General features: G+C 50.5%; 1 protein-coding gene across 4 annotated transcripts in view; it reads left to right on the forward strand.

Moving 5' to 3' along the window:
* The window catches only part of Sh3bp4 (SH3-domain binding protein 4), a 79,028-nt gene that overhangs the window by 49,859 nt on the left and 7,190 nt on the right, over positions 1-21,979 (forward strand). For 3 of the 4 annotated variants that reach the window (NM_022693.4, XM_087567539.1, XM_087567541.1), the window contains exons 3-4: positions 11,724-11,968; positions 17,664-20,017. In NM_022693.4, coding sequence (NP_073184.3) covers positions 11,851-11,968; positions 17,664-20,017 — 2,472 coding nt within the window. In that variant the 5' untranslated portion in view covers positions 11,724-11,850. Of the gene's footprint in view, positions 1-5,812; positions 7,805-11,723; positions 11,969-17,663; positions 20,018-21,979 lie in introns of those variants that run through there. The other variant, XM_087567542.1, reaches the window with a different exon arrangement.

A 21,979-nucleotide genomic window follows, 5' to 3' on the forward strand; every position in this document is an offset into this window, starting at 1 on the left:
TGCATTTCAAAGCTTTGGGGTTTGTTTTAATGCATACACATGGGTCTGTGAGTGCGTGTGCATTGTGTGTGTGCATTGTGTGTGTGCAGGTGCCAAGGAGGCCGGAGAGGGCAGCATATTCCTTGAAACTGCAGTCACAGGTGACTGTGAGCTGTTACGTGGATGCTGGGAACCAAGCCACACCCAAACCCAGGTCCTCCGGAAGAGCAGTGGTTCTCAACATGCGGGTCATGAGCCCCCACAGAGATCGTCTGTCCTGCGTATCTGATGTTTACGTTGCAATTCATAACAGTAGCAAAATTAAAGTCATGAAGTAGCAAGGAAAACAGTTTCAAGGTTGGGGGAGGTCACCATCCCATGGGGCCGTCTGGTCATACCTCCAACCCCAAGAGCAGAATTTTTAAAAGAAAGAATGGCACATTAAATTTTCTGTTTGGAAATGTTGACCATGATACATATGCATTTATTTTGTTTGGTTGGTTTGGATTTTGAGACAGGGCCTTCACTATATATCAGGGTGACTAGAACTCACTGTGTAGCCCCAGCCGCTGTTAAACTCATCCTGCTTCAACCTCCCAAGGGCTGGGATTACATTCATGAGTCAGCCTCAGACGTAATATTTTAAATCAGTTATTGACTAGACTGTGAGAAAGAACTAGCATGGATCAGTGTGCCAGGAAGAGGGTGGTAGGTGATGAGGTAAGGGAAGCGTGGCCATGCCGGGCACACTGGTGGGCCAGGGCACCTAGGCCAGGGCACGGAACCCTGGTATGCACCAGTTGATACTGCTTGTCAGTATCTATGAAGCAGTGGCTCTCCACCTTCCTAACGCTGCCACTGTTTAATACAGTTCCTTATGTTGCGGTGACCCCCAACCATAAAGTTATTTTTGTCATTCCTTCATAACTGTAATTTTACCACCATTCTGAATCATAATGCAAATATCTGATATGCAGAATGTCTGATAGGCGACCCCTCTGGGGGTCATGACCCACAGGTTGTGAACTGCTGCTCTAGAGAAAGATTTTGGCTACAGAATTTAAACTGGGTAGATACATAAGTCAGTGACTTTCCTTTTCAAAAATTACTCCCCTGGAAATACAAGAGTAAAAGGAAAAGACGCTCACGGCGGCAACTCCATTGAAACCTGGTTTAAAATATGTCTGAGATGCTTTCTGGACAGGAAGTGAGTTGGCTATTTGAGACAGGTCCCATGTAACCCAGGTTGGCCTCGGACTTGCTGTTTAGACCAGGCTGGCCTTGATTTCTGGATACTTTCATATTCCTAACACCCCCAGACAGGGATTAAGGTTTGGTGAGTGCTGGACTCTGAACTGCACATGCTCTTAAACTTGACATTGGGAGGAAGTAAACCGTGGCCCACCGTTTATGTTTTATCAATAACACTTTATTAGGACATAGTCACAGATGTTTGCTTCATGTTGTTTGTGATTTGTTTTGGACTAAAAGAACAGAATTCAGTCTTTGTAACAACATTTGGCCTTTAGAGTTCAATTTATTCTCTGTCCCCTTACAGAAAATTTAATAAATGGAAACCCACCACACCTTTAGACAGAAAAGACAAACTAACATAAAGATGTCAATTCTCATTGACAAAAATGTCAAGAAAATCCAGTGGGGTCACTCTTTGAGGGAATTAAGTGGTGAGGAAACATTTTATATTGAATTATTCTAAGGCTCGTGCAAGAAAAATATAGGTGTAATAGAACTAAGATAGGATTTTGCAGAAGGGTGTCCAATGGAAGGGTGCCACAACTATCTCAAAGGATATTACCACAAAAATTGTCAGGTCACTGGCATAGAACGGCCCCAGTGAGGACCCTCATGTAGGTATGCATTAGAGTGTGTGTGACATTGAATTAGTCTGGAAGGGACATGTTGTTCGGGAACGTCATGCAGAAGTAATTACTCAGTTCTTTGCTAATTAATTTTGTGACATTCCTCACCGAGAAGCCAAATAAATTCTTTGTACATTAATGTCAGCACACGGACCAATTTTTTAAGTAAAGGAAATAGATGGGAATACTCAACAAATTTTTCATTAAGAGAGGCCATGCTGTGCATCCAGGGACAGCCAGACAAGAAAGATTGATATGAGTGCATAATTCAGACTTCAAGCCAGCCAGTGGATAAGCTGAAACAGCAGGGTGGGAAGGATGCTGGCAGCTGACTCTGTGTGAGAGTCCTCCGCGTGGGAAATAGGGCCAGACAGAGAGATGTGGGCTCTTACCTCACAATTAAGAGCACTGGCTCTTGCTCAGGACCTGGATTCAGCTCCCAGCTTCCACATGGCAGGCAGCACATAATTATCTGTAATTTCAGTTCTAGGGATCTAATGCCCTCTTCTGGACTCCTCAGGTACTATATGCATGTGGTGCATATACATACATGCATACGTTCATTCATTCATATACATGCATGCAAACATTCATATGTAATGTACATGCATATGTCATACATTCATACAAACATACATATAGGAAAACACACACATATAAATAACTTTTTCTTTTTCTAAAGAGAGAGAGAGAGAGAGAGAGAGAGAGAGAGAGAGAGAGAGAGAGAGAGAGAGAGAGAAACGGGCCTGACACATGACAAGGTGTGCTCTAAGACACATAGCATGAAGCCATCCTGTCACTGTTCAGCCGGAAGCCTGACATGACCGTGTCACCAAGTGCTACTGTCACAGAACCACTGTCCTCTTGGTCTGTTGTTGACTGCTTCAGGTGACACTGAGTTCTGGGTGATGGGGAAGGATAGTGACTCAAACTTGAATGTCTGCTCCTACTTAGCAGATTAGTAGAGCTTTCCTTCAGCTGCCTACGAAGGGTGAGAAACAAAATCCCACTGCTGTCGAGAGGTTGAGCTTCCAGAACCTTCCAGCAAGACTTTATTGTTCTCATCTACACAGTCGTCCTAACAACGTGATTTAGAAGCCAGCTGTGGAAGCCCCGGGTTGTGATACCAGCAGTTGGGAAGTAGCGGCAGAAGGACTGCTGTGTGTTCAGGCTAGCCTGGGCTACAGAGTGAGACCCCCCCACTTCTCACCCCATTCCCACACAGAAAAGGAAGCAGGGAAGGAAATCATTCAAAGTGCAGTAAGATTGGGTATCAGAATGAGCTGAGCGGAAGGCATAGGGCATGACGGCCAGGCCTCTGCAGACCTGAGGCTGTTTGTTTGGTCAGTCTAGCTCGACTTGAACTTTGCCCCCGTCTGTCGGGGACTTCCATCATCTAAGGAGTGGGATGGTGAGGGAAAGGAAGCATTGAACAAAGTCCTACGGACTCACCCCAGCCACAGCACCGGGTCAGGGTACCTCAGGTTCTACCCACTGAGGTCAGTCCCCTCCATAGGTGTCAGAGAGAGATTGAAATGTTGGGGACCCACTCGCGAGCACGCCTCTGTGCTGAGAAAGTGGCCTTGCCACATTGCAGAAGACCTGCAAGAGCTAAGGCTTGATGCAGGGGCTGGGAATGGGACTTCCCATTAAATGATGAAAAAAATTAGAAAATAAGGAAATTCAACGTTGTAAAAGGAAAAGGTCCCCGCCGCCCAAGGTCAACAATTTCCTTTTCTGTCAAATGTACGCCTCTGGAAATGCAGTAGATTGAGCATTTGCTGTTAGACTTACTGAACTGATTTATTTCTGTATTACGTTGCTCTCTGAGCTATCCTCTGTGAAGGGTGCCTTTAAAGAGAGATGCTACCCTCCAGCTCACGAGGGTGCTAAGGGCATTCCATTTCCATGGCACCGTGGACAGTTTATCTCCATCCGTAGTTTCCTAAGGACAGATAGACATGAGAGGCGGTACAATGGGTAGAGGGTCCTCCATTTCCCCAAGTGAGCCTTGGCAGAGGTTGAGTTTGCAATGGGTTTATTGCGCTCGATACCTGGTCAGTGACTCATGGGCAGCTGCTCTCCAGGAAAGAAATATGCTTTCATCCCAGGAATTTTACCAATTGCTTACTGTGGTAAATGGTGTCTCCCCTGCCTTCTCTAGAACTGGTCTTACTCTGTATCTGTCATGGCATGTAGCTGTGGTTGGTTGTTTGGTTGCTTGTTTGGTTGCTTGTTTGGTTGGTTGGTTGGTTGGTTGGTGTTAGCCTTTTGTTTGTTTTCCAGTATGGAAATCAGTGACTTCTCAAGAGTGCTGACGTCCAGTCTTGAGTAACGTGTCAGATGAAGTCTAGACTCCAGTTAGATGAATGGACCTCTCTATTTCTCGACCCTGTGACCACACTTGAGAGATAATTGGGCCTTTTCTTCGGGGTCACTGAATGGAGATCAGAGCTTGGAAGTGTGTGTGCTGTCTGGGCTGGTCACAAGATCTTCCTCATGCCCCGTCTGCCGTCAGCTACACCACACACTGGCGTGGTTTCCCACATGGCTCAGCAGAACAGACCACAGACGTGGTTGTGATGAGTAGCTCTAAGGTCCTAGGAGACAGGCATTGCTGTACTCTCATTGGCTGGCCCTCCAGACTCTGAGGTTCTCAGCAGCATGGGGCACAGGGGTTGCTTTGTCCACTACTGCATGAACGGTGTGGACCAGGAACTCTCTTGATCTCCACCACAACCCTGTGCTCTCCCAACTCAGTTCCCTGAACTTTGTTACTGACCCAGCCCACTCTAGCCTGCTTGGTCACCATTGTTGCAAGGTAGCAATGTCTCTGGCCCTTGGGCTCCCCTTCAAGCTGCTGGTAGGTCCTATACATTGTAGGGATGGTTCGTGAAAGCGGACAGGTTACTGCCTTTCCCCGTGGGACATGGAACCTCAGCTGTGACTTCTGTGACTTTATGCCATGGTGGCAGTGGACGTGAAAAGGGCATCTCATCTTTAGAGTCTGAGACAAAGTCTTTAGGCATTCGCACCTCACATTGTCCCCGACTCCCTCAGTGGCAGAGCACAGGCTTCCTGCAGCTCCAAACCACTGCTGCCTACTTTCTGGTCTCACGTGGTCCTGAAACACTCCACACAGGAGCCAGCACTGGAGTCTAGTCCTCAGGCCCCCTTTGGAAGCCATAGGGCAGCATTGTGCTTTATCTACAGGTGGCTGGAGGGAACAGAGAGGCTGTCTGCCAAGCTGTGGGCAGGGTTCCCCTCCCCCTGGGCTGAGCTGACCCCTTCAGGAGGAGGCTTCTGAACGTGCTCTCCTCACCCGCTTCTCTAGGCAAGCCCTGACTTGGAGCCATGCTGTCCCCACGTGGGATAGTGCTCACGCCAGTCTGGTAGAGGGTTAGAGGCAAATTCCCGTGGCTTTGCCATCCCTGTGAGATCGGGTGCTGAAGTATTAAGGCTGTGGAAGTCTTCTCGTCTCAGAGTGACTCCTAGGAAGCCAAGTTGCTACTGTACAGCCATTTCTTAGGGAGCCAGAAAGAGGACAAATACTACGTTTTTTGTGCAGAGGCTGGGGGTGTGAATCACAGGGCAGGTCAAAACTTACACTTTTATTGTTGTTTACTGGAAGAAATCTGTCGAAATCAGCCCGGTACTCCACAAACTGCAAGTAGATGTAAAAGGTGAGTCATGTTAATACAACCGGAATTGGCGAGGGAGGCTAACGTTCATGCCCTGCTCTCCGCCAGAACTTGGCTCTTCCTCTCAGACTCCGGGTTTCGGCCCAAGTCACACATGGTCCTGCTAACCCAAGACACACCCATCTTCGCGCCTTTCCTGGATTGGGTAGTTTCATTGTTCCTGGAGCCAGGGTGTTGGCAGAAAGGCCACCACATGCAGATCCCGTGACTGGGGGTGCAGAGAGAGCAAGCTGGCAGCAGCAGGGAGGGTGTGGAGCGCCTGAGGCAGCCAGCAGGATCTGTCAGCACTTCTGTCTGTGTAAAGTGCTTGCCAGCCTCCTAACCCCTGGGGTCTTGTCTCTAAACAAGTCAGCCCTGACACCCAGAACGGGGAAGCTCAGTAGTCAGAGGAGTAAGACCCACAGCAGCCTTCTGGACCTGCAGAGGGATGCTTGCCTTCCCAAGCACCATCTGGAACATTGGAGTGGAGCTATGTATTGCCTGCCCCTGTCAGTGTCCTGAGAGAGACTAGAGAATAGGCAGCCTACCCTGGAGAAGGGATGGCTGGAGACTGAGACACGGAGGCATCTTTTGGAGAAATATGGCTATCTTCTTTGGCTTGGCCTGGATGTCTGGATACTTCTGAGATACTCTGTCAGTGTTTTGGGGGAGAATCAGCAGGGTGGGTTTCCCAAGTTCAGCGTGCTGTGTGTTATCAAGACACACCAACCTCTTGGCTCCATAAAAGATCATTCAAGATGCTTACAAAATACCTCAGACCCATCTCATCGTGGTATAGTAGGAATTCCTGACTTTGAGCCTGCACAGCACACAGGAGCAGAGACTGGGCGAGCTCACGTTCTACGGGCATCTTGCTAAGGAAGAACAGGACTTTAGTGGTGATGAGACAAGTACAGGAAGAGTGTGGGGTGAAGGTGTTCCTCTTTCTACCGGTCAGATGCTATACATGAGTGAGTGAGTGTATGGATGAATGGATGGATGGGTAGGTGGGTGAGTCTAGTGATTGCCTGGGGATAACCTTTCAGGCCTCTGAAACAGCATGTACTGAGGTCCTGTTGTGGGAAGTGAATTTTGGCAAGACCTATAGGAAACTGACCCAAGAGACAGCAGGGTGGGCATTGCAGGGAGGGCCTGGAGGTGCTGTTAGCACTCCTGCGAGCAGAGAAGGGTGGGTGGAGAGACCTGGCAGCCTCTGACTGCTGATTGAGGTGTGGACTGCAGGATGCAGGCAGCCTGGTGAGAGGGAGCCAATTACTGTAATTGAGCTGAACTGAGGTGGTGTGCTGGTGCTGGGAAGGGTCAGGTGTAGGCTACTCTCTGACAGTAGAAGTGTGTGTGTGTGTGTGTGTGTGTGTGTGTGTGTGTGTGTGTGTGAGAGAGAGAGAGAGAGAGAGAGAGAGAGAGAGAGAGAGAGAGAGAGACTGAGGAGCGTAGGGGGCCCTCTGGCTGCTTGGCTGGTTGGGTGGAGCAGTCAGTGGCTAGTAAGAGCTAGGGAAGGTGTGAAGCTTTCAGTTGGATTTAGACCCAGGAAACCCTAGACACCTATGCGGTCCTGTATTTAAGATTGGTGTGTGTCGAATGGGAGTCTGGCCAGCCACTTGAGCCTTGAAGGACCCAGAGAGTGATAAACAGTGAGGAACGTGGTAATAACTTGGATGAGAACCCTGGGGACACTGGTTGACTGAGTTAGTCTGATGAAGGCTAGCGCCCATGAGTCACCTAGAACTTGCAGAGCCCCTGGGGAAGTGGGTGGAGTCAGGAGGGAGGGGATTGTAGAGAAGCCAGGCTTTCTGGAAGCCCAGGTAAGCCATCCTGAGTTTCATTTGGGCACTGAATGGAGAGTGCAAGGGCAGCTATTAGGCAGGCCTGAGACACAGCAGGTCCAAATGTAGTCAGGAGGGGTGTGCAGCTCCACAGAGCTGGAGATGAAGGTGAAACTAAGCCACAAGGGCGCAGCAGTCCTGGCTGGGCCGCTGACTTGCTTCCTTAGAAACGGGAAATAATCCCTAGAGATTTGAGGGAACAAGATGGCCTAACCTGGGAGAAAACAAGATTCCCACAAGGACAGATGGTGGAAGAATCAAGAAGCTCCCAGCACCACGGTGAGGCTGTGGAAGAAGAGGCCAGCCAGGCAGCAGAGAGCCAAAGCCTCTAAGGAACTATTCCTTGTCTGCAGGGCCACCTGGCCCTCTTGCCAGCCTTGAGGCTGTCCCAAGGCCTCCTGGGGTCAATTGCTTCTGCAAGGTGAGTGAGAGGCTGAGGGTTGGTCCCCAGGTCTTGTCAGCTGTGTTAGAGGTCAGGCCAGGACAGTGAGTAGCCCAAGGGTTTTGTGGGTGATGTCACAGAGGGCAAGGCAACTCCAAGTGCTGGTAGCTGCCACACTCTTTGGATGCAGGGCACAAAGCGATGGAGTTGGTCGAAGGGGCTTCACGTTCCAACTGCCTGGACTGCATTCTGAGGAGAGAGGAGGGAGGCAAGTGCAGAGGGACTAACTGTCCTGTCTCTTTCCTTCAAGAAAATGTCCTGAAAGGATGGGGCAGTTAGTGTCCCTGTTTGCACTCAGTGTGGTATTGAGAGTACTAGGGTCCAACTCAAGGGCTGACCATCACTGGAGGGGAAAAAACTTTCATCCTTGAGGGTTTTTTTCACCAGGAGACAAGTAGGGGTGTGTGTGTGTGTGTGTGTGTGTGTGTGTGTGTACCCAGCTGTGCCTGAGTGAGCACATTGGCACCAGTTTACACACAAGGCATGTCAGGGTACTGGTGGTCACACTTAGGAGCTTGGCTTCTCCATCCGGTGGCAGATCCATAGGTGGAAACCTGTTTGTCCCTCGAATGTCTCCTCTGAAGGTGTCAGGATTTTTTTTTTATATATATCCTACTGGTCTCTGCTGACACCCCTTTTGTCCATCCTCTGGCTCAGGGCACTAGCTATGTCCCTCCCATAAGAGACAACTATGATTCATCTTTTTACAACTCTATGTCCACTCCTGAGGCCTCTCTAATTCAGAGATCTGCCTGCCTCCCGGGTACTGGGATTAAAGGTGTGATCTGCTACACCTGGCCTGCGTGTTCTCTCTCTCTCTCTCTCTCTCTCTCTCTCTCTCTCTCTCTCTCTCTCTCTCTCTCTCTCTCTCTCTCTCTCTTCCAGTTATTCAAGGCAGGGTTCCTCTGTTTAGCTCAGACTGTCCTGGAACTTGCTCTGTAGACAAAGCTGGCCTCAAACTCAGAGATCTGCCTGCTTCTGGCTCCCAAGTGCTTGGACGGTCATGAGAGAGCCCTGGGCTATTTTTCTGTATCGATCACTTGTGTTTTCCACTGACCTCTGAGTCCTTCACGGTGATTGTGGAGAAACTGCAGAGCCTCAGCCTTGCAGACTCGACATACGGTGTCCACCCCGTCTGCCCTGATAAAGCTGCCCACTCAGGAATCTCCCAGTACCTCTGTGTGCCATGGCCTTCTGTTCTAGACTTTGAGAGAGGCGAGGCTATCCAACTGAGCCTTCGGTGTTGTGTTCTACCCCTGCACCTGGCCTACAGCGTTCCACCTTCCTAGACCGGAATGGTCCCAAGGCGTTTTTCTCAACTACATCGCAAGACAGTTCCCAGCCAGGAGTGTTAGTTTCTTGCCTGTGGTTATGATAAAGCACCATGACCTAAAGTAACTTATGGAAGAGAGGATTTATTTTGACATATGGTTCCAGAGGGATAAGAGTTCATCGTGGCAGGCAGGCAGGCATGACAGCAAGTGTAGTAGAAGGTACAGGAAGCAGAGGGCTAACACACTGAACCACAAACACAAAGGCAGAGGGTGGACTGGGTACAGCAGGACCTTTTAATCTCAAAAAAAAACACCCTTGATGACAGACACACTTCCTCCAGCAAAGTTGCACCACTGAAAACTCCCCAAATAGGGCCACCAACTGGCGACCAAATACTGGGGCCTATGAGAGACATTTCTCATTCAAGCCACCACACCTTCAGTGGCTTTTAAAAGTCCTCAGGGAAAGATGAGCTGGCCCATCCAGCCCTGGTCCCCACTCACTTGGCTAAGCACTCCAGGACCCAGCCCTTAAACTCCAGGGCCAGACCAGGCTCAGGGGCCCTTAAACAGGGCTGCTCTGAATCCTCTCCTACGGCCCAGCACATCCCTGGCTGTTTGCATGGGAGCCAAGGCAAGATTCTGCCCGGGGTTCTAAAGGCAGGAGGTTGCCTTGAAGCTTTAATGCCCCTCTTTTGTGCCATCTGGACTCTGTTCTTTAACCCTCTACAAAATCAGTCTTGTGGCCTGGACTGGGACAGCCTATAAAACACACACACACACACACACACACACACACACACACACACACACACACACACACACCTCCTTAAGGGAATAAGAGGGGAGGGATGGCAGAGATGACCAATTCATTTCTGATGGAAGGACTTGTTAGACACAGGCAGGCACAGGTAGTAAATACCTGTGTCCCTAGAGCAGATGAAGTGCCAAAACATATCCCTTTCACACAGGGTCCCAGAGCAGCTCTGAGCTCCACCATCATCATCAGGACAAGCATGTCATGAGCTATCACACCCAGCAGACCTCCTAACCTCACCTTCCCTTCTATATTGACTGCACAGTCTGCTGCCTCTCCTCAGACACCAGCCTTTAGAGTCTCGGGACACTTGGCATTGCACAGCTGGAACACCAACAAGCTCAGATAATGTACAGACTCTCACCCATTTCCCAAAGTGACGTTTCTCCGGCCTGTTTCCTCCGTCCTGATTTTCCCAGTGTCCGTAAATGACAGCGAGTCTTTGGCATAGAGAGCTTGCGAGCAGTGATCTACTGGAGTCTTAAGGTGGGCGAGAAGCTGGAAGCCTTTCTTGGATCTCTGCCCACTGGTCACTGGAGCCGAGGCTGGCCTCTGACGCTCCGTCGTCGTAATTGGTGTTCATTGAGACCTTGCTTCGAGTTCTATAGCATTTCCATCGTGCACATCCCTTTAAAAGATTGCAAGCATAGTTAATGAGGTTTTAACGCCAGGCGAGGAGCGCAAACACTGGGATGGCTAGGAGTCAGGTTGTGCACTGTTGTCAACAGGAGGTGGGTGCCGAGCCTGTTCCTTCTCTGCATGGGTCTTCTGAGTGGGGTGGGGTTGTGGGGGGATGTAGTGCCTGGGGCTGTAAGCTCACTGTGTGTGTGTGTGTGTGTGTGTGTGTGTGTGTGTGTGTGTGTGTGTGAGAGAGAGAGAGAGAGAGAGAGAGAGAAAGAAAGAGAGAGAGAGAGAGAGAGCTCTGTGAGGATGCCACCCGTGTCAGAGGCCCCATTTCCAGCCCTGTTCTAGATGGAGGGTTGAGAGCTCCACTGTTTGTGGATGATAGTGACCGGCTGAGACAGTATGCGTTGGTTTCTGACAGAGAACCTGCAAATTTCACACACTGAAATCAGCTCTTGTTGCTCTTTCTTGTCTGTCAATCCTGGTTTAGGGTCTGCTCCAAGCCAAGTAACATCCCGCTACCAACACTTAAAGCCTGGTCTACCTCATCCCACTCCGAACAAACCGTGCTCACAGTTATGCCCATCACTTGCTTAGGAATGGCAGTTAAATAGTGTGCCTAGTGTCACATGAATTAGCTATTTGGTACCCCTCAAAGACTGGGTTTATGATGTCTGTTGAGGTCCAGTGGAGACTGGGGGTACACAAAGGCAGGGAGCAGCACCTCGTCCCATCCCCCTCCACCCCCCCTCCCAAGCCACCATGGCAAGGCTTCAAGAGCAAATGGTGTCACTGGCTCTCTGTTGTTTGTGCCAAGCCTCCCACGGCTACTCCTCCAATAGGACCTGCCACTCTAGACAGACAGGGACTGTTTTCTTCCTGAGTTCTGGAAGTGGCAGTGTACCACACAGTCGGTGGCTGTCCTCTTTGACTGCATTGAATGGCCATCCAGGTGCTGGGACACATTTCACAGACCCCATTGTGCCCTAGGAAGAGCGTCTGTGTGTGCCCAGTGGGCACGGGATCTGGGCAGCTTGCTGCTTCTGCTCCCTGGCCAGAGCAATGAATTGGGCCTGTCTTCACCGGAATGGTCTGGAAGGAGGAGGACAGCCTCCTCCCGTAGGATTACCCTGGAAGCTATGCTTCGCTTGTTCAGAGGAAATTATTTCTCCTCTCCCTTCAGGAAGAAGCACACTGCCAAGTGGAGCCTGCCGTGTAGCGTGACTGTATGAGACAGCAGCTGCCGTCCGTGCTGGAACTAGGGGAGGAGACATGAGACCATAGTACCTCACCCACCCAAGAGGTTCGCCATGGCAGCCCAGCGCATCCGGGCAGCCAACTCCAGTGGCCTCCCTCGGTGCAAGTCGGAGGGGACTCTGATCGACCTGAGCGAGGGCTTCTCAGAGACAAGCTTTAATGATGTCAAAGGTAAGCTCCAGCCAACCCCTGCCCGAGGGGCACACTGACTCTTAGGTTTACAGTCTAACTCTCCTGCTAGTCCTTCCTGAAACGGTGCCATCTATCTCCGGGAGAAGGAAGAAGGTTGTGTGTACACGTGCACGCACTTACTAACTTATGTGTGCAGGAAACACGTGGGTTAGGAGACACGTGGACGCAGGTTCACTTGGAGGCCAGATGTCACTCAGATGCCACCCACCTTGGTGGTTGAGACAGGGTGTCCTCCTGAACCTAGAACCTATGATAGAGTGCATTAGGCTGGTGAGCTTACAGAATTGGGCTGTTGGGCGAGCCTTTCAGCTATACGCATGGATCCCACCCAGGATGTCATTCGATTCCTGAAACTCTGCTTTGACCTTGCTGGACCACATCCAGTGGCTTGTGCCTTGGGATGCATTGGTAGCATCAGGGTCCCTGAGTCACTGTGGTCAGCCTTCTTACCGCAACGGCAGTTCATTGCTGATGCCACACGTGTGCATACACACACACACACACACACACACACACACACACACACACTTCCTCCTTGAAGGGGACCAGATATCATCGACTGCTCACTCTGAAGTCACTCCTTGTCTTCTTTCTCACACTGAACACTCAGAACTTTATCTCTGTTCCTTCTCCCTTGGCAAACCCAGAACTATGTGATCCTGGACTGAAGCCACGGCCCCCGAGCCTTTTGCACCAGTTCCCTGCTCCCCTGCCCTGGCTTAGGCGAGCAGTATGGAGGGCTGCCCGCAAGTGTTCTTTGAAAGAAGGAGAACGAGCTGGAAGGTGTTATAGCAACAGAGTTAGTGGGAGTTGCTATAAATAATGGAACATTTGGGTTTTTGTGGTTTTTTTCTTTTTTCTTTTTCTTTTTTTTTTCTCTTTTGGTTTTTGGCAGTCGGGTGATGGGCAGCGTGTTCTTACTTTAAGCTTTGGGGGCAGACAGATAGAAAAGGTGAGTGGAGCATGCATGCCTGGCTTGTGCTCAAAACCTAGAGGAGAGAGCTGAGTATTTGAAAAATAACAGCAGTGACCCAAAAGCAAACGGCTTTGACCAAGTGTGCAGAGCTGGCGAGCTGCAGGGAGAGCGTTTGAGAATCTGAGGTCACTCGGGACTGAAGAGCCTCAGTCCTGCCCAGGAGGTCCCTAGGTAGGCCTTGATGACAGCTTCTCCCACCTGGCTGCATCACGTTTGTTTACCTGGTGCCTACATCAAAAGGCACAGCTCTTGCCACAGCACCTGCAGACAGAGTCTTCTGTCCACCTTCATGTTTTACCTACATAAGCACTTAGGCCAGGGCATAGAAAACCCCAAAGTTGCAAACACCCAGGGAGGTATTTTGCACTAGAAAACGACCGATCTAGGCTGTACTCCTCACATCCCATTAAGATGGGATTCCATGAGGATTTGGAGGAGGAAAATCTCTGTCCCCAGGTCCTCTTGTTCCCAGGTGTTGTCAGCATTTGATGGACGTGATGCATGCATGTCCTCCAGAAGAGAACTGAGGACACAGTCCACCGTGGTCGTTCTCCAAGGGACAGGAGAGCCAGATCTCTGAATGAAATGTATTTTCCTGTGTCCTAGAGGGAGAGTGCTCAGAATTTTAAGTCAAACCCGTTCTTATGCTTCAGCCTGGTAAAGCTAAGATGATAATTTGTATTGATGTGTATCAGACTGTGCAAGCATGCTTTAGTGCCTTGGCTCTTCTCTCTTTTTAATTTCGAAAATATTGCTGTAAGAGAATTAATTACTCGAAGAGAACACAACAGGAAAGAACTTTGGAGGGAGCTGTGTATTATTTAATTTTTACCTATGGAGTTGTTTGTTTGTTTTGTTTTGTCCTTTATTTCTAGTCTATGCATCAGGGAAGAAATTGCGTATCCTGTTACTAGAGGGCACAACGGGCCGCAGATGTGGGAGAGAAGCACTTCGGTGGCCTCTAATCCTGCCCAAGTCATTTTCCTTTTCCCACTTGTCCTGCAGAGTGTCTTGGGGCCGAGGATGAAGGCCTCAGAAGCACAGTGTGACCAGCCCCCCTGTCTCTGCCCCTTCTTGACATATCAAAGAAAGAACTCATCAAGAAAGAATTCCTCCCAGATGGTCAGGGAAAGCTCTGAGCCAGGAGGAAGGCCTATGACGCCACCTAGCCTTCCCAAGTCTCTGATCTTAGTCAGATGTGAGAAATTAAGACGCTTACTCCAGAGGAGCCCTGCCCCACGCCTCAAGGAGAAATGACAGAGCCAGAAGTTAGGAGATGGGGTCTCGCTAGGGCCTGGCTTTCCTTCTCATCCAGCTGCGTCTCCCTGCTTGGCCATCCTTCCAGGGTTATCAGTCATCAGTTCCCTTGGCCTGAGGTTCTAAAGCTTAAAGACGTGATTTTGCATCTTCTTGTAGACTGGGCTCCCATAGACAGGAAGTAAGAGCTAAGTGTGACTTCCCTCGGGTTCTCTTGCCCTTGACTGTTACCTGCAGTGTTCACATTAGCACACTCCAGAGAGGAAGCTGCTCTGTCCTTTGGGGGCCTTTGTTTCCTCCTTTCAGTGGCAGGATTTGTGTGACGGTTCAGCTTGACAGAATTGAAAATCACCTACGAGACGATTTAGCCAGTAAGGGAGTTCCCAGACTGAGTTAGGTCGGGTTAATTAGGCTGACGACCTAGCCTAAATGTGGGCACCATCCCCTGGGCTAGATTTTAAAAAAGGAGAAAATGGGGAAGCCATCTGAGCACCAGCATTCATCGCTCCCTGCTTCCGGATTGCAGACCAGCTGCCTCACAAGGCTAACCGTGCATTCTCTGCCATGGTGCTCTCAAAGCGAGAGCCAAAACAAAGCCTTCCTCCATGTCATTGCCTTGGCTGGGTATTTTGTCACACTAGGTAAAGGGAACTAATGTAGTTTGTCACTGTTGTGACTTGTGGCAGAAGGGCCCAGTCAGGGGAATTCTGACTTGCTTGTCTACCAGCACCATGATTCAAACATTCTGGTCCTACCATGTGACTGTCGGCTCATGGATGTTCCCTGCCCACCTACTGTGTGCCAGGCTCCTGTGGTGCTTACAACCTTCTGAGAGACAAAGACTTCCGCCCTTTCAGACATGGTCTCTTTAACAAAGTGATTGATAAGTGTAACACATACAGACAATCTTCATGTATGCTAGCAAGACATGGGAACCTTTAGGGAGAAGTGAAGACCCCCAAATTCGAGGCTAAACTTGAAAGTCTCTAGGCAGGTTTGATGTATGAGGAGTTGTAGGAAAGGGCAACAGGACAGGAAGGTAAGAGTTAAGTGTGCAGTAGCCCATCTGTGTGAGTCCCGTGTCTGGGGTCACATTTGCCTGAGGCACAAGGAGGGTGCCTCCTACCTTCTCAAGGACTCCAGGCGCTGTTGTGAGATTCCTAAATCTCATCAAGTCTGCAGTGTGGTGATTGTAGTGAAGGAACGGGGGCAGGGAGTGTAGATACAGGGAGAGATTCCTTCTTCGAGGAGTCCAGACCCAGGAAAATTCTTCCTTCCTTCCCTGGTTCCCATTGCTAAACTCACACACTTGGACAGACTTGGATCGACCTTGTTGGCCCCTGATTTCATCTGAAAGAGACTATGGCAGTGTTTCCAAGCACATGGTTTTCCCTAAAAGTCATGCACTATTTTCCTTAAAAGTTTCTGCCTCCCTGTACACCCCACCCTTTCCCTTTAGAAAGGAGAGAATTCCTTGACTCCTCTTTTTGCACACTAGTGAACGTTACCTTCTCTTCGATTTAAACTTGCCCTGTTTATTCCATGGAACTTTGAGGGTAAAGGAGAAATTTCCCCCTTACCCTAGTAAGGAGAAAAAAATGAAATTAGAAGGGAGTGAATGGATTTCAAATGGCTTATGTATGACTCCCAACTTCAGGGTGAGCACCGTCAGGCCTCACCACAGCCTACTGAGAAAGATGGGGCTCCAATGGTTACATGGCACCAAAAGAGCGATTCAACTAAGGTCTGGTGAGGCAGCAGCACCAGGGAACTGGTGTGGGCTTTGTGTCCTTCTAAAAGTGAGGGAAGGTTCCAGGGCCCAGGTAAGCCGGGTGCAATCTTACCAGCAAAGAGATTCCTTACTGCTTCCCCAGCTTGACCAAGGAGACAGAATCTGATTTGTTGTGTCCCCTTTCGAAGAAAAAGGAACTGGCAAGAAGTGGTGTCTGGGCAGCCAGTGCGACAGATGAAAGCCCAGTGGCCTCAGACTTCATCCTGTATCCAGCAGCTGTTAAGTTGGTTTAGCTGAGAATTTTGTCCTTTTGCTTGTTTCTAGATACACAGTAGGTTTTAGAAAATATTTTCTTTGTGCTAACAAGATGGTTTAGTGGATAAGAGTGCTTGTTGCTTAAGCCTGACTATGTGAGATAATTCCTGGATCCCACAGTGGGAGGAGAGAATCTAGTCCTGGAAGTTACCCTCGGTTTCCCGCACCCTCACCATGTGCATGTGTGTATAGACAAACAACTTAATATCATTTTAAAAGGAAAGAATGTTTCTCTCTGTTAGCTACGGAGACCATATGTCTATAGACTAAATAAGGCCGTGGCAGAGGGCTTGCCTTGGGGGATATTCCCCTGTCTGTTTCCATCAGAAAGCATTCTCTCTGTCCCCTGAATAAGCATCTCCCCTGGGCCTGGCACACGTGGGAGGTGAACACGTTCATTATTTTTCCAAGTACGCATCCTGAGAAGATGACTTACTTTGTCTGTTCCAGGTGTTGTCTGTCTGTGGTAATCACAAGCATAGCTGGCGAAGAACCGTGAATTACCCTGGGTTGTTTCTAAAGTGATGGTTTCTTAGGCTGTGTTTAAGTAAAAGTAGTCATTGGGTAGTAATACGATGCACGGCTAGACTTCTGATTGTCAAAGAGCCAGGGGCCCCAGGCTTTAAATAATCATTTAAAAAAATAATGTGGCCAGGCGGTGGTGGTGCATGCCTTTAATCCCAGCACTCGGGAGGCAGAGGCAGGTGGATCCCTGAGTAAGGTGCTAACCTGGTCTACAGAGCTAGTTCCAAGACACAGAGAAACCCTGTCTGGAGAGGCGGGTTGGGGACAGACTCCAAACAAACTCTAAATCACTGTCACGTAGTCAGTGAGGGATGGGTGGCGCTTTGAAACGGAGTTAGACCTAGTTGTCGAGGACTTGCTCTGCTCCTCTTCTGTCTTCCATACCAAAAAAGACAAGGACTTGGTGATCTTCACTGGAATCTGAGGACCCTCGTTCCCGGTCTGTACATGCAGCACGCTGCTGCCTAGCCCAGAGCCTCACCCGGCCACTTCCTAGCCCAGAGCCTCAGTACTGTCCAGCATTTCACATCTGTCCTCTCTTTCATCATAATGACAGTCCTGGTCAGAAACATCAAAATGAGATGTTCAGAACAAGGGGACATGTCCACCACCTGTCATGTAGTCTGTCTTTCTAAGGTGGCTGAGGGACATTCTTCCCAGTCCTCTGCCTCAACCGGAAGGTTGGCTCGGAAGGGGTTGAGTGGCTCTTCACCGTGGCTGGTTTCTGTTGTTTTCCTGGCCGGGTTGGTGACTGCATCATGGCACCGTCTGTTTCTAGCCCGTCCCACCCACCTGACCCTCCCAGTCTGGAAGCATCTCCCATACTGGTGCGCCCGACCTCACCCTCTGTCTCTTTATGTTTTACGCAGTGCCTTCCCCCAGTGCCTTGCTAGTAGACAACCCCACGCCTTTCGGGAACGCAAAGGAAGTGATTGCGATCAAAGACTATTGCCCAAACAACTTCACCACCCTGAAGTTCTCCAAGGGCGACCACCTCTACGTCTTGGACACGTCTGGCGGGGAGTGGTGGTACGCTCACAACACCACTGAGATGGGCTACATCCCTTCCTCCTACGTGCAGCCATTGAACTACCGGAATTCTACCCTGAGTGACAGTGGCATGATTGACAATCTCCCTGACAGCCCCGATGAAGTTGCCAAGGAGCTAGATCTCCTAGGGGGCTGGACAGATGACCAGAAACAGTCTGGCAGACCCTATAGTAACAACCCCTTCTGGAATGGAGTCCGAACAAACCCTTTTCTGAATGGGAACGCACAGCCCAGTATGGATGAACTAAACCCCAAGAGTACTGTGGATTTGCTCCTGTTTGACACCGGCACATCTTCCTTCACTGAATCCAGCTCAGCGACCACCAACAGCACCGGCAACATCTTCGACGAGCTCCCAGCCACCAATGGAATCCACTTGGAGCAGCCTGTCAAGCGAGACAACCCCTTCTTCAGAAGCAAGCGCTCCTACAGCCTTTCGGAACTCTCCGTCCTGCAAGCCAAATCAGATGCTCCCCCAACATCCAGCTTCTTCACAGGCTTGAAGTCACCCGCCCCGGAACAGTTTCAAAGCCGAGAAGACTTCCGAACCGCCTGGCTGAATCACCGGAAGCTGGCCCGTTCCTGCCATGACTTGGACCTGCTCGGCCAAAGCCCAGGTTGGGGCCAGACCCAAGCAGTGGAGACAAATATCGTGTGCAAGCTTGATAGTTCTGGGGGCTCTGTGCAGCTTCCTGACACCAGCATCAGTATCCACGTGCCAGAGGGCCACGTCGCTCCTGGGGAGACACAGCAGATTTCCATGAAGGCCTTGCTGGACCCTCCGCTGGACCTCAACAGTGACAGGTCCACCAGCATAAGCCCCGTGGTGGAGGTGAAACTGAGCAACTTAGAGGTGAGTACCTTCATCATCTTGGAGATGAAGGTCTCCGCCGAGGTGAAGGGCGACATCTTTAGCAAAAGCACAGTGGTCCTGCAGTGCCTGAGAAGCGACTCAAAGGAGGGGCCTTATGCACCCATCCCCCTCGCCTACAGCTACGGGGACACCATACAGGTGCAGCTGGACAACCTGGAACCCTGCATGTACCTGGCCATCGTCGCCCAGGGCTCCAACATTCTCTACCCTTCCACCGTGTGGGATTTCATCCACAAGAGGGTCACCGTGGGTCTCTATGGCCCCAAACACATCCACCCATCCTTCAAGACGGTGGTGACCATTTTTGGACATGATTGCGCCCCTAAGACCCTCCTGGTCACTGAGGTTACCCGACAGGCTCCCAGTCCTGCCCCCGTGGCCCTACAGCTGTGGGGCAAACACCAGTTCATCCTGTCCAGGCCTCAGGATCTCAGGGTGTGTATGTTCTCCAATATGACCAACTATGACGTCAAGTCCAACGAGCAAGCCAAGGTGGTCAGAGGGTTCCAGATGAAGCTGGGCAAGGTCAGCCGTCTGATCTTCTCTGTCATCTCCCAGAACCCCAACGAGCTGTCCGACTTCACGCTGCGGGTGCAGGTCAAGGATGATCAGGACGCCATCCTCACACAGTTTTGCGTCCAGACTCCACAGCCACCCCCTAAAAGCGCCATTAAGCCATCCGGGCAGAGGAGGTTTCTTAAGAAGAATGAAGTTGGGAAGATCATCTTGTCCCCATTTGTTGTCACTACCAAGTATCCGACGTTTCAGGACCGCCCCGTGTCTAGTCTCAAGTTTGGCAAGCTTCTAAAGACAGTGGTGCGACAGAACAAGAGTCACTACCTGCTGGAGTACAAGAAGGGCGACGTCGTGGCCCTGCTCAGCGAGGAGCGCATCCGGCTCAAGGGACAACTGTGGACCAAGGAGTGGTACATTGGCTACTATCAGGGCAAGGTGGGCCTGGTGCACACCAAGAACGTGCTGGTTGTCGGCAAGGCCCGGCCCAGCCTGTTCTCAGGGCCCGAGCTGAGCACCTCGGTGTTGCTGGAGCAAATCCTGCGGCCCTGCAAGTTCCTCACCTACATCTACGCCTCCGTGCGGACCTTGCTCATGGAGAACATCAGCAGCTGGCGGGCCTTTGCTGACGCCCTGGGTTACGGAAACCTGCCCCTCACCTTCTTCTGCCGGGCAGAGCTGGACAGCGAGCCGGAGCGGGTGGCGTCTGTTCTAGAAAAGCTGAAGGAAGATTGTAACAACCCTGACAACAAGGACCGGAAGTCCTTCCAGAAGGAGCTGGTGATGGTGAGTCCTAGGCAGGCGTCCGAGCTTCGGGTGAGCTTCCTGAGGCAGACAAGCATGGGTTATACGGGGCTGAGTCACGAGGGCACTGTTGGGAGTGTCGTGGGGTAGGATCCTTAAAGACCCCTAAGGAAAGTGTCTCTCCCCTCTTCTGCCACAGCTCCGAGCCTCTGTGGTTTCCTGTGGTCCTGAATTCACTGGTTGGTTTTTTGACAACTTGACACGACCTACAGAGTCCCTAAGAACTGGGCACATACACTGAGAAGTTGCCCCCATCAGATTGGCTTAAGGTCAATCTGTGGGGCGTTTTCTTGGTTAATGAATGGTATGGGAGGGTCCAGTCCACTGTGGTGTGTGGTGTGCTGTCCCTGTCAGCTCATCCTGACCTGTATAAGAAAGCAGACTGAGAGAGTCATGGGGAACAAGCCCATCCATGGTTCAGACTCTGTTCCTGCTGGAATTCCTGCCCCAGCTTCCTTTGGTAATCAGGATGTGTAAGCCAAATAAATCCTTTCTTCCCCCAGGTTCCTTTTGGTCACGACGATTATCACAGCAATAGAAAGCAAACTAGGACACCATGGGAAAAGGGCACAGGGCTGTGATCCAGAAGTTTCTACCTGGGTCTTTGAAGGGTATCTCTGTCTCATTACATTCGCCTGTAGGCTGTGATGGAGAGGTAGAAGTCTTTGCCCCAAAGCCTGGCTTTTGATGTGTGTTCTTGCCTTATGTTTCCTGGCGCCTCCAACATACTGGGGTGCCTTCTCACTGCCTGGGGTTCATTTGAGTCCATGGGAGCCAGACTCTTGGCTGGTATAAAACAAATTGTGAGTCTCAGAAATGCTTTAGAAAGGAGAGATTTGGGGTTGGGGATTTAGCTCAGTAGTAGAGCGCGCAAGGCCCTGGGTTCAGTCCCCAGCTCTGAAAAAAAGAAAAGAGAAAAAAAAAAAAGGAGAGATTCCATGCCTGGTTCTGAGACACACTGACCTCAGACCAGCTAGGGATGTTACTGGAGACCTCCTCGGGTCAGGCAGCAACCTAGGCTTTGGAGCATAAGGTAGTGGAACGGCCCGGTGTTTTCCCACAGGCCGCTCACCTCCGTTGAGTGGTTCTAACGTTGTCAGTAGAAACACTTGGTGAGCTCCTGATCCTTCCTGCTTCCACTGTCCTCAGCTTTTTGGCCCTTCTACTCCGTGTCCTGTCCCCACCTGCCCTTCTGTGTGACATCATCAAGCATCTCACTGAGTCAGTGCAGATGACCCTCCAAGGTAGAGCAGGGCCTTTGAATAGGACTCATGTCATGACACAGCATGGGACGAACAGGCCTCTGACTCCCCCAAGAAAGCAGATGGCAGCGTGGATTGTGGTTAGGAGGGGTCTTGACAGGTCCCAGGGGATTTTGATGGCAGCAGTTTCATTGGGAAAGAAGCCAGAAGTGAACGGGACAGCCATGGGCTCTGCATGTAGATCTCCCACAGGGGTGGAACAGGTCTCTTTCATCTATAATGCCATCTGAAGTGGATTTCCAGAAGGTCGTGGAGAGTCCCCCTTGCCCTGGCCTTCTTGGCTAGTTGGAGCTAGCATGTGTTCCCTGGGAGCCCTTTGACAGAATCCTTCATTGCCTGAAGAATTAGGCGCATCTATTGTCCCTCCCACCACTGAAGAACATTTGCTTGGAACAGGCCCAGTTCCTTCCTCTATGGGAGATGGGAGCTCTGCACCCATCTCCTGAATACTTTCATGGTCTCTCTTAAACAACATGGCAAGTTTGGAGAAGGTTTTTTGGCTTTTTGGTCTGTGGAAGGGGTCGGGAGGGTTCCGACACTGAGTCCCCTCTGCCTTCCAAACTGGAGGAGATACAACTTGGCCTTGCCTGGAACTTGGCCCTGTGGCAAGGGCAGTTTCATAATAAAAAAGAAAACAGGTTCCTCCGTTTTCTGCTATCCTTCCTTCCCAGCTATCTCAGGC

Source organism: Rattus norvegicus, chromosome 9 (genome assembly GCF_021556685.1).
Source record: "Rattus norvegicus strain SHRSP/BbbUtx chromosome 9, alternate assembly SHRSP_T2T, whole genome shotgun sequence".
NCBI lineage: Eukaryota > Metazoa > Chordata > Mammalia > Rodentia > Muridae > Rattus > Rattus norvegicus.